This window comes from Acomys minous, assembly GCF_964271855.1.
Source record: "Acomys minous genome assembly, chromosome: 3".
Taxonomy (NCBI): Eukaryota; Metazoa; Chordata; class Mammalia; order Rodentia; family Muridae; genus Acomys; species Acomys minous.
Window position 1 is genome coordinate 95,658,116 of NC_140485.1, and position 14,151 is coordinate 95,672,266.

A 14,151-nucleotide genomic window follows, 5' to 3' on the forward strand; every position below is an offset into this window, starting at 1 on the left:
ATAAAAAAAATAACAACAACAACAACAACAACAATAACTGTCCCAAGTGGTTCTGAGCAAACATGTGGTCCTGTCCTTCTCTGAATACAAGGACTTGCCTTTGCTTTCCATCTTGGTAAGTGACTGGGCAGTAGCCCTGCAGCTCAGCACACTTAGGAAACCGGCTCTTCAGCTCTGACAGGGTCAGCCTTTTGGGGAGCAAGGCAGGAGGTGGGAGTGCATGAGGTGCCAAGGGAGGCACATACAGTTCTGGGTTCTTCAGAAATTTCTATTAAGAAAAGAGATAGAGCAGCAGGCACATTAAAAATTGCAAAAACAAACAAACAAACAAAAAATCAGCAATCGAACCACCATGGAGGCTGTCCTGGCCCCTTTCCCATTCCAGTGGCCTTTCAAGTCATCTGAGAGACGTTCATGTCACTTCTCCCATAAGAAGCCCCTCAGGACATAACGTACAAGGCATTGACATTGTATTAGACATTGTAAGTCACGTGGAAGTGGTGTGATGGATGTGGGAGGCTATGAACTGCTTAGGTCATGTGCAAGTGCTACCCCACTCAATACTTTAGCATCCATAGAATTTGCCCCCCTGGGAGGGGATGTTTTGGAACCATTCCCCACAGATGCTGGCGATAACTGGGAATTCTAGTTTGTTTTTGTTTTTGTTTGTTTGTTTGTTTGTTTGGCATGGATGGCATCAGTCAAGCTCTTGCTTCATCCCTTCTGACTTTGGATCTGCTTCCTCAGCCCGTGCCCTTCTGCAGGTTGAGCCCCTGTGCTCCCTACCTCCTTCATTGGTGACATTCAACTGTTGCTTTTCCTTGCCTGATAGGCTACGGGAGACCCATCACTGACCCAAGCCTTCTAAACATGTCTGGGGGCGAGGTAGTGTCAGGGTGAGTCTTTGAGTTTCTCACTGTTCCCAGAGTCACAGGCTCCAGAGACAGGGGTGGGTGTGGGGGTGGGTGGGGGATGTGGGGGGATGGGATGGTGGGATGGTGGGGGGCTGGGGGGCTGGGGGGGTGAGGGGGTTCTTGGTCCCAGTTTTCTGAGTGTTCCCAAGGTACTTATTGTTCCCCATTTAATGATGTTTAAGACAAAGCATTCTCTTTCCTTAATTAATATTTACACAAGAAACAGACTTACATTTAGCTTTTCCAGAGAACTCATTTTATAATAGTGTCCCCTGAACTCTGCAGCAAATTCCAAGCTGCTAGTTACTGAACAGTCAATTAGTTCGCAAGTTTCTGCTAGGCTGACAGGGCAGAACTGTCCAAACTCTCCAAGGCGAGAAATCAGCTCTTCAGGAGTGATACACAATTTGTCAATGCAAGCTGCTTTCCCTGTCGTTAACATATGAACCATTATTATATATATTTTCACAGGGAAATACAATGATTACAATTAAAATAATTTGTTAGGCACCACTATATTAATACAACACATTTTAAAATTCTAGAGTAAAAAGTACAGTTACTATAAACATGCACGGTAGTGGATGGCTACAGTCCCACATTCTGGAGGCGGAGGCAGATGGATTGCCACAAGTTCTAAGCCAGCCTGGGTTACACAGGGAGAACCTGTTTCAAAACAAACTAGCAAGCAAACAAAAATTACTCTTTATTTCTGCACCTCTACCTACTTCCCATCTTGAGCGGTACTCACTGTTGGGTTTATACCCTTTTTAGTCTTTTTTAAATAAACATTTGCACGTATACATGTCTTTTGCATATAGTATATTTATGCCATTACATGCAAACATTATTTTGCATCTTATCAGTTAATTGTTGTCTTTGATATCTATGTTGGCCCAATTCTTTAGATTTATTTAATTTTGGTTTGTGTTTGTGTTCAAGGAGCCACGTTCTGATTCTGACTCCCAGGGATCCTTGATCTTGTGGTCGCCTTGCTTCAGTTTTCTGAATGTTGGGATTATAGGTGTGCATTCCACCAGGCCTAGCTACCCAATTCCTCTGAATTTATGCATAGCATTCTATTACAAAAATATACAAACTATCAATATATGATTATTAACGTATGCGTGTAACTATATGTGGTTTCTTAAATAATTTATATTTGTTGAGTATTTTTGTTCTAGTTTTTAGGTTTCACCAACTATATACATGTCACAAGTAATAGTTATATATGCATCTATTTTATATGCCTACAATAGTTGCATACACATACGTTTGTGTGAATGGGCACACACACATTTATGTTCTAATAAGTGTTGTCTATACAGTGCTGATACTGACTCCCGGTTCAGCAATCATAGCCCCTCTTTCAGTGAGGTAGGCATTGAGAAACATTATTTTATTGCCTGTCATGCTCCACTGACCTCCTAAAGGTAAGCAACGATTGGTGAGGCCTCAGCAGCATGCCCAGAAACATCCTTAGGCTGCACACTGCTAGAACACAAGATTTTCCAAGTGGGAAAATCTGTGACACAACTGAATCATCAAAGGTGAATTAGACACCTTGACTCAGCCTCTGAGCATCACAAAAATGGTTAGCAGCCATGAAGTCTGACCGCTTCATTAGGTCCTGGTCTACTCTGAAGAGCTCAGGGTGGCAACTGGCTAGTTTCCTAACATCTTTGTATCTTTTACAGTTCAAAGGCTTCTGGAGTAATGTTACTTGCCTTCAGACAAAGTGACATTGATACCCTCTCTATTACACTCTTGCTGCCTAATTTCCCTAATTACCCTGTCAATTTGAACTCGAGTCTGATCGTATCAGTCTTGATTGTCAGTGATTGAACCTAAGTCTGATAGGTTCACTGCATCACTGTATCGTGGGCACCATGGCAGGACACAGACTGAGCTGTGCCATCTTGTCTCTCGCACTGTTGTGGATCCATGCCCTGTGCTGTTCATACCTTATGAGTCATTTCCTCTCTCTCTGTGTGTGTATTTGTTTCTAATGAAAAAGATATGCCAAAAGCTTGTGCCTTTTCTCCTAGAACACTGGAGGCAGAGGCAGGTGGCTTTTCTGTGTGTTTGAGACCAGCCAGGGCTACACTGAGATCCTGTCTTGAAAAACAATCAGTCGTGATGGCTACCACAAGATAATTTAGTTTTCCAGGATCAATCGTGTCTTCTTAAAAGAGACGTTGAAGTATTTATCCGGGGCACCTTTGAATGTAACCTTGAGAACAGTACAGATGAACAAAGACACAGAGGAGCGTGACATGTGACAGAAAGACAAAAAGAATGCCATGCAATGACAGACACAGGGTTGCTATGATGACCTCATCAGTCAATGATTGCTGGCCGTGCTGAAAACAGAGAGAACAGCATGGAGCAGGTCTTTCACGAAGTACTTCTATAAAGTCCTCAAAGACAGCACGGCGCTGTCGACACCTTGATTTTAAACTAATAGCCTCCTGAATTGTGACACAATACATTTTTTTTTTTTGTCATTTAATCCACTCAGCTTGGGCACTTTTTCTTAGTAGCCTTAGGAAACTAACACAATTCCCAGAGACCAGGACATCTGCTTTGCTGGCACTGTCACTCCCCCTTGCCTTTTGAAAGGCTTGTTCCCTCAGAAGAAGAGGCTACCTGCTGGATGGGGTGGTGCAAGCCAGTAACACTGGCGCTCAGGAAGCCAGGGTTTGAGGTTAGCCTGTGATGCACAGCAAATCTGTCTCAAAAACCCAGTAAATAAGCAAATGGTTATCCTGGTGATGCTGCCATTTCAGGTATGACTAATGAGAGTTATAGAGTCATAGATGCTTCCACCAAGGTTTGTAAAAGAGGGCTGTGTGTGATAAGGTCAAGATCTCTGCAGGTAGCTCCTGAAATGGTGCTGCCTGATGGTGACACAATGGAGATGCAAGGATGTTAGGAATGACAAGAGTGTAGAAGGGCTGCTGAGGAAAGCTGAAAGGCGTGAATGGAGCCAGCCTAAGGGAGAGGCCTCGTGGACCACACATGGCTAGCCTTGGGGTGGGGCTAGCCTTGGGGGTGGGCGGGGCTGCTCAACCCTCATTTTCATTAGATGAAAACACTACAAACCATGTTGGACGTGGAGCTGTGGGTGTATCATTTGGTCTATAATGTCTTGGTAGGCTCCTATCCCTCCCTCCTACTTAGAATGGGATTTTATCTAGTACCATCATATTTCTCCACATGAAAGTTTCTTTTTGATTTTATGAGAAAGGTTTGCTTTGCAGCTCAGAGGACTTAGAATTTGGACTTTTGAACAACGGAGGCTCTGGGAGATATACTCAATGCATTTTGCATTCTGAAACAGCCAAGAGCTTTGGGGACCAAGGATGGAATGCTGTGATTTGAGTTACAGATGTGAGCTGCCAGTGTGGGTGCTGGGACTTGAACCCAGGTCCTCTGGAAGAGCAGCCAGTGCTCCTAACCACGGAGCCATCTCTCCGGCCCCCAAATGCTGTGATTTGAATACAAAATGTCCCTCATGTGTAATAAAGACTTGGTCTCCAGCTGTTGGCTGTAGAGGAATTTCAACCCAGCAACATCGATGCTCTGGCAAGGGATCACATCCAAGGACTTTCTAGGTCTATGTGATATGGCTGGGGTACAGACACACCTTTAGTACACACCTTTAATCCCAAACAAGTAAGGTAAAGTTAGTTTGTAGAAGGAAGCAGCCATGTTTGAAAATGAGGACTAATTGAGGGGCAGAAAAAGTGAAGAATCAGAGAAAGATTTGACAGAAAGAGCCAGAGATAGGATAGATAGTAAATAGAGGTGACTTAAGGGAGCAGGAGAGGGAGAAAGGGTGTGTGCATGTATATGGCGAGTTTTACTGGGAGAGTTTTGCAGAGACAGGTTTCAGAGAGAACAAGCTAGACACAGGTGAGGACAGAATGAGGATGAGAGTCACAAAGAGCCAGAAGATGAGAGCAGATGATTGCTAGAGTTAGTTGGAGGCCAAACAGAGGAATTAAGTGAGAAATTGAAAGAAGCCAGATTGAACCAGTCAGCTCAAAGAGAAATTTTGAGCCAGAACTGCTGAGTTGAACCAGCTGGCCAGAGTTCAGAAAGAACTAGAAAGGGTGAGCTTATTCAGCAGAAAGTCTCTAAGACAACAATTAGCACATCTTCTCCATAGTGATGCTGTGCTTCACCACAGCCAAGAAGCAACCACGATAGACAAGATGGACTCAGACCTCTGAAATGTGTCCAAATAAGATTTCCCCCTTAAACTGTTCTTGTTTTCAGGCATTTGCCAAAGCAACAAGAACTGAAGAACATAGCTGAGAATATAGCTCCATGCTGAATATATTAGCTTGACATGTGAAAAAGCTCTGTGTTCAATCCCTAGCCCTACAAAACAACAACAGAACTAAAATACTGAAAAAACTTCAAATGCGTTCAAGACCTCAAACTACAGGAAGTCAATGCCTAGGATCCCAGCCTTGGTAGGTTGAAGGACGGGTCTCTGTGGGTTGTAGAGCCTCTGCCATAGAGCAGGACCCTGACACAAGAAGCACTGGGGAGGGAGGAGAGGAAAGGAATTAATGATAATGAGAGAAAGTGGGAAGGAGAAGGGGAGAGGGAGAGAGAAAAGGAGAGAGGGAGAAGAATGTATGTATGTATGTATGTATGTATGTATGTATGTATGTATGTTTGTTTGTAGGAAGGGAGGGAGAGAAAGACAGGAACCACATGGAAAAACATTTCAACATGTCAGTGTAGGCAACAGTTTTTTATTTTTATTATTTATTTATTTATTTTTAGTCAGATCTCAAAATTGCAGGCAAGAAAAGCAAAAGTTGATAAAGGCATTCATCATCAAAATGAAGATGCTTCTGTGCATGCGCGCATGTGCGCGCGCGCGCGTGCGCACACACACACACACGCACACACACACACACACACACACACACAAATGTTTCTTACCTTCCTTTATTCTTTCCATGTATGTCTGTATGTACCTATTCATCTGCTGGATATCTTTGGTGATTTTATTCCACACCCACCACTTACTGTGAAACCCATCAATCACGTGCCAATTTTGATGCTGCTCTTGATAAAATTTCCTGATCTCACCGATGTTTTTACGGTACTTCGAATTCTTATAAGCTATGATCTGTGTGCTGTTGTGCATCGGATAAGGAATACTAAAGAGGGAAGAGGGAAGTGATGGGAAAACTGTTAAAGGCAAGAAACATCCCCAGTGCAGATGGCCGAGGTCACCCCGCCCCCACAGCTCGCCCCGCCCCACAGCTCACGCCGCCCCCACAGCTCGCCCCACCCCCACAGCTCCCCGACAAATGTTACTTCTGCTCGCTCTTCTTTTCCAGCAGGTGTCTTTTGAAAATCTCCTTGGACGGCACATCCAACTCAAAGATGACCATGGGAATGATCGACCTCGCTTCCAAGAGATTCATCTGCTGCGTGGTTACGGGGTAGCCATCGATGATCACACTGACAGACAAACAGACAAACAAAAATTTCTCATTGCCCTTCTGTGGGCTGTGCTTCAGGGTAATGGGGGCTGTGGGCTAACTGGCCATGAATTCAAGCCTCGATTCTTGACAGAAAAAGAGAACTTTTCCATGAAAGTGCTCAGTCTAAGAGTCTGCTCCTCCCTTTTAGGGCACTCCACACCTGCCTGCAGGACCTTTTAAGATAACTTCCAGCCCCTTTGCCCTGACTTCCAGCCCCACCCACTCACCCTGTGGTATTGCACACACTTTCCATCAGGGAAATATCTAGAGCTTGAACAGCCAGTTCATCAGGCACTGTCATTCCTTTGTGAAGGTGCCAGTTTAACATGAGTGACAGCTCCGTCTCTGGGTGATTGTTTAACATGCCACGCAGTGCATCTCCTACTGACAAGCGTTTTAAGCCGTATTCATTTGCAAGCTTTCTGGCAACTGGAAGACATAAACCAGGAAGACTATTTCACTGCGCATGCTCATCAGTTAACCTTACTTTCAGATTCTGGCTTATGACACTGATTACAGGGTCTCTTCATATTCATCAAAGAACTGTAAAGGTTGTTAGTAGTACTTGGATACTTTAGGATTTGGTTAATGAACCAACCAGGTTTCTTCTTTCTTTCTTTCTTTCTTTCTTTCTTTCTTTCTTTCTTTCTTTCTTTCTTTCTTTCTCCCTTTTTTGTTTTTCAAGACACAGTTACTCTGGGTAGCCCTGACTGTCCTGGACTTGTTCTGGAGACCAGGCTGGCCTTGAACTCACAGAGATCTGCCTGCCTCTGCCTCCCAGAGTGCTGAGATTGTAGGCATGTACCGCCACACCCTGCTTCTTTTTACTTTTTAAAGTAAGCAAACCAACACTTAAGCAACTTATTCCTTCTGTGTGAGGTAGCAGATTTTGGGGAAGCTCTGCCCCAATTCTGTGAGCAGGTGGTTATTTGGTGTGCTGTCAAAGGTAACAATGTAACAGCCCTACTTGACTGCATTACCCCACTTCCCAATCCATCTGTAGATTCCATGCTACAGTGAGGATAGCAAAGTCTAGCCTGATCATGGCTCTCAGCCAACCTTCTGGGATATATCTATATCTGTATCTGCATCTACATCTATATCTATTTAAATATTATAATGACATAATTTATAATTTGCTTTTATTTTTAGTTTATATGTATGGGTGCTTTGCCTGTCTGTGCACCACATGTGTGCAGTTACCTGTAGAGGCCAGAAAAGGACTTCAGATCCCCTGGTATTGGAGTTACAGACTAGTGTAAGTTGCTGTGTGGGTGCTAGGACTCAAACCCAGTTCCTCCAGAAGAGCAATCAGTGTTCTCTACTGCTGTGCCACCTCTCTAGGCCCCTACTTTACATTTTCTTTTCTTTCTTTTTTTTTTTTTTAATGTTTTTTCGAGACAGGGTTTCTCTGTGTTAGCCTTGGCTGTCCTGGACTCACTTTGTAGACCAGGCTGGCTCGAACTCACAGCAATCCGCCTGCCTCCCGAGTGCTGGGATTAAAGGCATGCGCCACCACGCCTAGCCCTACTTTATATTTTAATAGTGGTTTGCAGCTTAGGAGGCAGAAGGGTTTTTTCTGTGAATTTATTTGCATGACATGAAAATAGATTCCAACTTTTCACCTGAGGGGACGAAGGCCTGCTGTGACACTAGATCAGCAGAGGTCACTGACTGAGAAGGGGCTCTCTTGCCTGCTCCCAAGGGTCAGGGAAAATCTTAGAGCCTGAACCTCAGTTTTCCTACAGACTCTGGAAACAGATCTGCTAAACTCTTAAAACTAAATGAGCTTTCAAAGTTAAGAATATTGCTGAAAATCACTTTTATTTCATCAGAGAGGTGAGAAGGATGTTTTCATGTCCCAAAATGGGATTTTATTCAGACGAGAACATTTAGTTGTGCTTGAGAAATATTGTTATCTTGTGAACATTTAGAATATGACTCTTTTGTCATGTTAAGAAATTTAAGGGGATTGGAGAGATGGTTTAGAGGTTAAGGGCACTGACTGCTCTTCCAGAGGTCCTGAGTTCAGTTCCCAGCAACCACATGGTGGCTCACAACCAAATGTGATCTAATGCCCACTTCTGGCCTGCAGGCAGAGCACTGTATGCACAATAAATAAATAAATCTTAAAAAAAAAAGAAACTTAAAAATTAGAAAATTAAATTTTAAAGTGTGTGTGTGTGTGTGTGTGTGTCTGTCTGTCTGTCTGTCTGTCTGTGTGGTGTATATGTCTGTGTGTGTCTGTGTGTACAGGTATATATGTGCAAGTGTATGTAAGTAAAGGCCAGAGGACAACCTCATATACGTCATCCTTCAAATTCTTTCTCTCTGTGTGTCTTTAAAGACAGGATATCTCACTGACTTAAACTTTTCCAAGCAGGCTAGGCTGGTCGGCCAGTGAGCCTTGGGGAACTGTCTCTGCCTCTCTAGATCTGGAATTACAAAATGTGCATCATCCTATCTGATATTTTTATATAGGTTCTAGAGCTTGACCTCAAGTCCTAAGCTTGCAAGGCAGACACTTTACCCACTGAGATAAATCCCCAGATCCCTGGACAAGGAATGTAAAAAAAAAAAAATTTAAAAAATTAATTTAAGAAAGATACAAATAAATAGCTGGATTAAGGAAGACAATAAAGGATATGAAAGAGAAAATCAATAGAGAGAGAGAAGAGAGGCACAGGGAAAGCACCCAGTGGCACCACTACGATGAGCAAATATGTGATGGAGAGACGGAAGAGAAAGAGAAGCAGATAGTTTGTGCACTACAAAGAGACACAGAACTGGAGCTGTGAGGGTGGTAAGGAGCAGCCTGATGTGAGTAGTCTGCATTGCCACCTGAGGGCATGGTGATGTCCCGGGCCATGCTGCCACCAAGAGCCATGTCTGTGGCTCCACAGCAGTAAAAGTCTGTGTCAATGTCTGTGGCCCATGTTAGCACCAAAGGCCATGAGGCCATCGCTGCTCTATGCTGATGCCTGGGGCTGTATTGATGTTTGAGGGCTGCTCAGAACTGGCCTTGACCCTTGCCTGGGCAATATGGAGGAGCTGGGTGTGAAGGTGTGAGTGCAGGAGAGCTGGCCCTGGCCCTCCCTGGGAAGTGTGCGAGAGCTGAGTGTGAAGGTGTGAGTGCAGGAGAGCTGGCCCTCCCTGGGAAGTGTGAGAGAGCTGGGTGTGAAGGTGTGAGTGCAGGAGAGCTGGCCCTGGCCCTCAGTGGGAAGTGTACGAGAGCTGGCTTTGAGGGTGTGAAAGCAAGTGAGCTGGACCTGCCCTTCACATGCTGTAGCACTCAGGAGAGTACGTGGTGCTAGAGAGCTGGTCCTGATGGTGGAAGCATGGAAGAGCCTAGACTAATCCTGGCAGGTTGGTGGCTCTGCCCCTCACCTGGGCAAAGTGGGAAAGCTGGCCCTAGTGATGTGTGTGCAGGAGAGCTGGTGGGCTGAACAATTCAGCTTCTGCCAGGCGCAGATCCAGGGCTGGGAGCTGGCCCACCTCAACATCTACCTCATCTATGAGCTGCTGTGGTGCCCTGCAGATCCAAAGCTGTGAGATCTCTATAGCACAGGGCAACAACAGGATATCCAAGAGGAGGCCTGGTGAGAATCCAGTATTTCTAGTGTACTAAAAGCCAGAGGCCTCAAACCAGACCAATGACTCATTGCAATGAATACTTGCAAGTAAAGCTGTTTGGGTAAAAGACTATCCTGTGTGACAAAGAGTGACACACTACAACTTCCACACTGAGATGTTGTGTTTGTTTGTTTGTTTGTTTTTCTTTCTTGAGGGAGTAGGTTGCAAGGACAAAGGGCAGCTATGGAGGGATGGGGAGGTGAATGGGACTGGGGTACATGATGTGAAACTCACAAAGAATCAGCAAGGAGGGGGGGAGGGGGAGGGAGAGAGAGAGAGAGAGAGAGAGAGAGAGAGAGAGAGAGAGAGAGAGAGAGAGAGAGTGTGCACAAGAGAGATGCTAGAAAAGAACCAGTAAGAAATCTTGAAAATGGAAATCTCAATAAATCAAATTTAAAAGCATCACTAACACCTTAGGTTAAGTGGAAGAACACCAGGGCTTGAAGACAAAATTTGATTATTATATTCAGACAGCAATAAAGAAAAATGAGTAAGGAGAAATGAGACACCCGAGAACTACTGGACACTACTGTAATCAGTAATCAGTAATCAGTTCAGATGAGAGGAAACACAGGGCTCAGGCACAGAACAGATAGCCAACAACAGGAGACATTTGGAATCCCAGTTTGACATAACTAGAACAGAAACTATAACTAAATGCCAGAAGTACAGAACAGAGAATATAAAAATCTGTACGAGAGAAGTGTTGGCACACACACAAATGTTTCTCAGAAGAAACTCCAAAGGCCAGGAGGGCTTCCGTGAAAACATTCAAGCTGTGAAAGAAAACAGATTATTATATTGAATCAAGTTATCCTTCACAACAAAATGAGAAATAAAGACCTTCTAAGATGAGCATAAACTGAGGGGATTTATGATACTGGATAGGAATACATTAGGTGAGGTGAACATAATTGTTAGAAACAGGAAAGAATAGATTTCACCCAAAGAGCAGATAATCCAATGAGAATTAGGGATAAGTCAAGCACCATCAGTTCAGCAAAGCTTCTCGACTCTAGCACTAATAAGGCACAAGTGGACACAGATTATTCAAAACAACTAAAACGGAAACAAAAGTATGGTAGCATGTGCCTGTCAACAGAGAAATGGTGCACATAAATGGTCTTAGTTCTCCAGTTAAAGGCACAAGTTGGCTAATTGGATTAAAACAAGTCCTAACAGTTTGTTGCCTGCAAGAAACTCACTCTTACGAGCAAAGGTATATATAGACTAAAAGTGAAAGGATGGAAAATAATTGTCCAAGTAAAGGGATCTGAAAGCATGCAAAAGTAACTATACTTAGGTCTGTCCACATAGACCTCAAGCCAAATTAGTTAGAAGAAACAATGGTCATGCCATATTATAAAAGGAATGTTATGCACTGTAACAGGCTCCCAGATCTTAGCACAACTGACACCATGATGGAAGTACCATGCAGGCCATAAAACTCAGCACACAGACATCCCCATCAGCCAAAATGAAAACAAAGACTTGGTAATAAAGACTTGGCATTGGCTTAAACCCATGTCTGAGTAGTCGTCTCTGGTGGATGCCCCCAAACAGCACTAAGTTGTGTGGGTAGGAAATGAGGGTAAGAGGTGGGGTGGGGTGGATCTGAGTGTGTCTAACACACACAGCATTAAATTCTCAAATATTTTTTTAAATAAAAAAAATGATGAGATTTAAATGTGAAATGTTACTAATAGACTCATGTGTTGAGCATTTGGTCACCAGCTGCTGGCTTGGGAGTTTTTGGAAGTTATTATATGTTTGTATGTGAGGTATAGCCCGTTAAGATGGGACACTGAAGAGAGAACTAGTTTGCTTTTAGCCTGAATTCTGTGCTTCCTGATGTGCTGAGATGTGAAGACGTGGCAGCTACAAGCTCCCACTGTCTTAAACTGAGCCACCATACCTTCCTCACCATCATGGACTGTGCTCCCTAAACTGTGAGCCAAGACAAACTTTTTCTTCCTTAAGTTGCTCCTGTAAGTATTTGTCACAGTGATAAGAAAGTAACAAAACAAAACAAAATAAACAAACAAAAAACCCAAACAAACAAACAAACAAACAAAAAAGAAGGTAACAATAAGAAATAGGGAACTATCCATCAAGAAGATACAATTGTATATGATGTCAGAGCAGCCACTTCCATTTAACTCTACTGAACATAAACAGAAGCACTGGCCCCAGTGTAAAAATATTGCATCACTTCAGAAGCTTATTGTCACTAACAGATAGATCACCTAGAAAACAATCAACAAAACAACACCAGGGCTAAGTTGTATGACAGGTCAGATGAACCTAACAATTACCTAACTAAGGCAGAGCATATGTTCTTTTTCAGTTCATGAAAGCTTTTCCAAAATAGATCATGCATGAGGCTGTAAAGCAAGTCTTAGCAAATGCAAAAGCTGAAACTACGCCCCCCACTTCCACCCCGGGTCTCAGGTCAGGGAAAGCATTAGAAAGCAGAGGTAGGAACAGCTACATAAATCATACAAACACACAGAGACTAAGCCATGCTTTGAATGAATGGCGTGTCACTGAAGAAATCAAAGAGGAAATAAGACAAAGTTGCAGAGTCACATGAAAACGAAAATACTGCTACCAGAATCTATGGGAAATGACCCCCCCCCCATCAGTACTAGGAAGGAAATTTGTAGCTATGAGTATATATACTTTAAAGCCAGAGACATTAATTTTAAAAGCTTACATGTATCCCAGTCTTAAAAAAATACAATAAACTTAAGCCATAACAAGTTGATGAAAAGATGACAAAAACCACAGCAGAAATAAGTGAAACCAAATCTAAACAACACAAAGGACCAGCAACGCAAAGGGTTGGTCCTTTGAAGAGAAATAAGAAGGACAAACCGTTAGATAAAATAAGCAGAAGCTGGAGGAGCCCAAATAAATAAATAAATACATGAGACTGCATATCACAGCCGGTGTCTCTGTAGTCCTTAGGATGCTTAGGCAGTATTTTGAAAATCTATACATTTGAATGGAGGTCTTTGTGTTCATAGATAAGCAAGCACTGAGAAAACCTGAATGTGAAACAAGCGGGGTTGTTCCTTCAAGGGAAGGGACCAGAAGGCCGGGAAGGGAGGGACATGGTCAGTAGCCTGGTGACTTCTGCACTGTCTGTGTGGTGGCTGCTGGGGACCACGCTGCATCCTCCTCCCCCAGACCCTTATCATAAGCTTATTTTGTTGTTTGTTTTCCAAGTCAATCTAAAGAACCCATCTTTATGGACTTTAGAATGAGTTTCAGTGTAGTCAAGTCTGACCTGTATTTAGCTCAGAGACTTATGTACGGTTTGTTGTAAATGCAGGAGTGACTTAATTATCACCAGTAAGTTTTCAGCAAGTTGTGCTGGGTTAAATATGCCTAAAGTAGACTACTCGGGGGTCAAACTCCAGAACACCAGCTACTGAGTCACGCTGAATCCCATGGATCATCCTTCTGCTCGCCGTGGAGGTCGCAGAGACCTTTGCATACATCAATGAATCAGAAAATCTAGAGGAAATGCATGCAGTTCTGGATACATATATCCCACTGGATTTTACTCAAGAGGCTATGGGAAACCAAAGCAAGCCAACAACAAACAGTGCAATTGAAGGAGTAATACAAAGTCTCCAATGAAGAAAAGCCCAGCACTGGGTGGTCTATTGCTAAAGTTTTTAAACTTTAAAAACGAGTGTCTACAAGTCAAACTATTCCATCAACTAAAAAGAGAAAGGACCCTTACAAATTCATGACAAGAAACTAATATTGCCCTGTGCCAAGCCTGACAAAAACAAGAAAAAAAATAACAAAATAAAAATTATGGGCCAACGTCCTTGCTGACATAAACATAAGAATCCCCCATAAAATACTTGAAAATAGTAATTTTAACATCAAGATCTTACTCAATCCAGCCATAATAATTGTTATCTTTAAAAAGACAAATTCTTTGGGGTGGTGGAGACACACACCTTTAAGCCCAGCATACAGGGAGGAAGAGGCATGTTGATTTCTATGAGCTCAAGGCCAACCTGGCCTATAAAACGAGTTCCAAGAAAACCAGGGCTACACACAGAAAC

General features: G+C 43.2%; 1 protein-coding gene across 1 annotated transcript in view; it reads right to left on the reverse strand.

Moving 5' to 3' along the window:
• Window positions 1-14,151, reverse strand: part of AK9 (adenylate kinase 9) — a 125,556-nt gene that overhangs the window by 5,613 nt on the left and 105,792 nt on the right. Inside the window, exons 32-36 of the mRNA XM_084775101.1 lie at window positions 6,658-6,859; window positions 6,261-6,407; window positions 5,880-6,100; window positions 1,147-1,343; window positions 99-268 (exon numbers count right to left, since the gene is read on the reverse strand). Coding sequence (XP_084631227.1) covers window positions 99-268; window positions 1,147-1,343; window positions 5,880-6,100; window positions 6,261-6,407; window positions 6,658-6,859 — 937 coding nt within the window. The remainder of the gene's footprint in view (window positions 1-98; window positions 269-1,146; window positions 1,344-5,879; window positions 6,101-6,260; window positions 6,408-6,657; window positions 6,860-14,151) is intronic.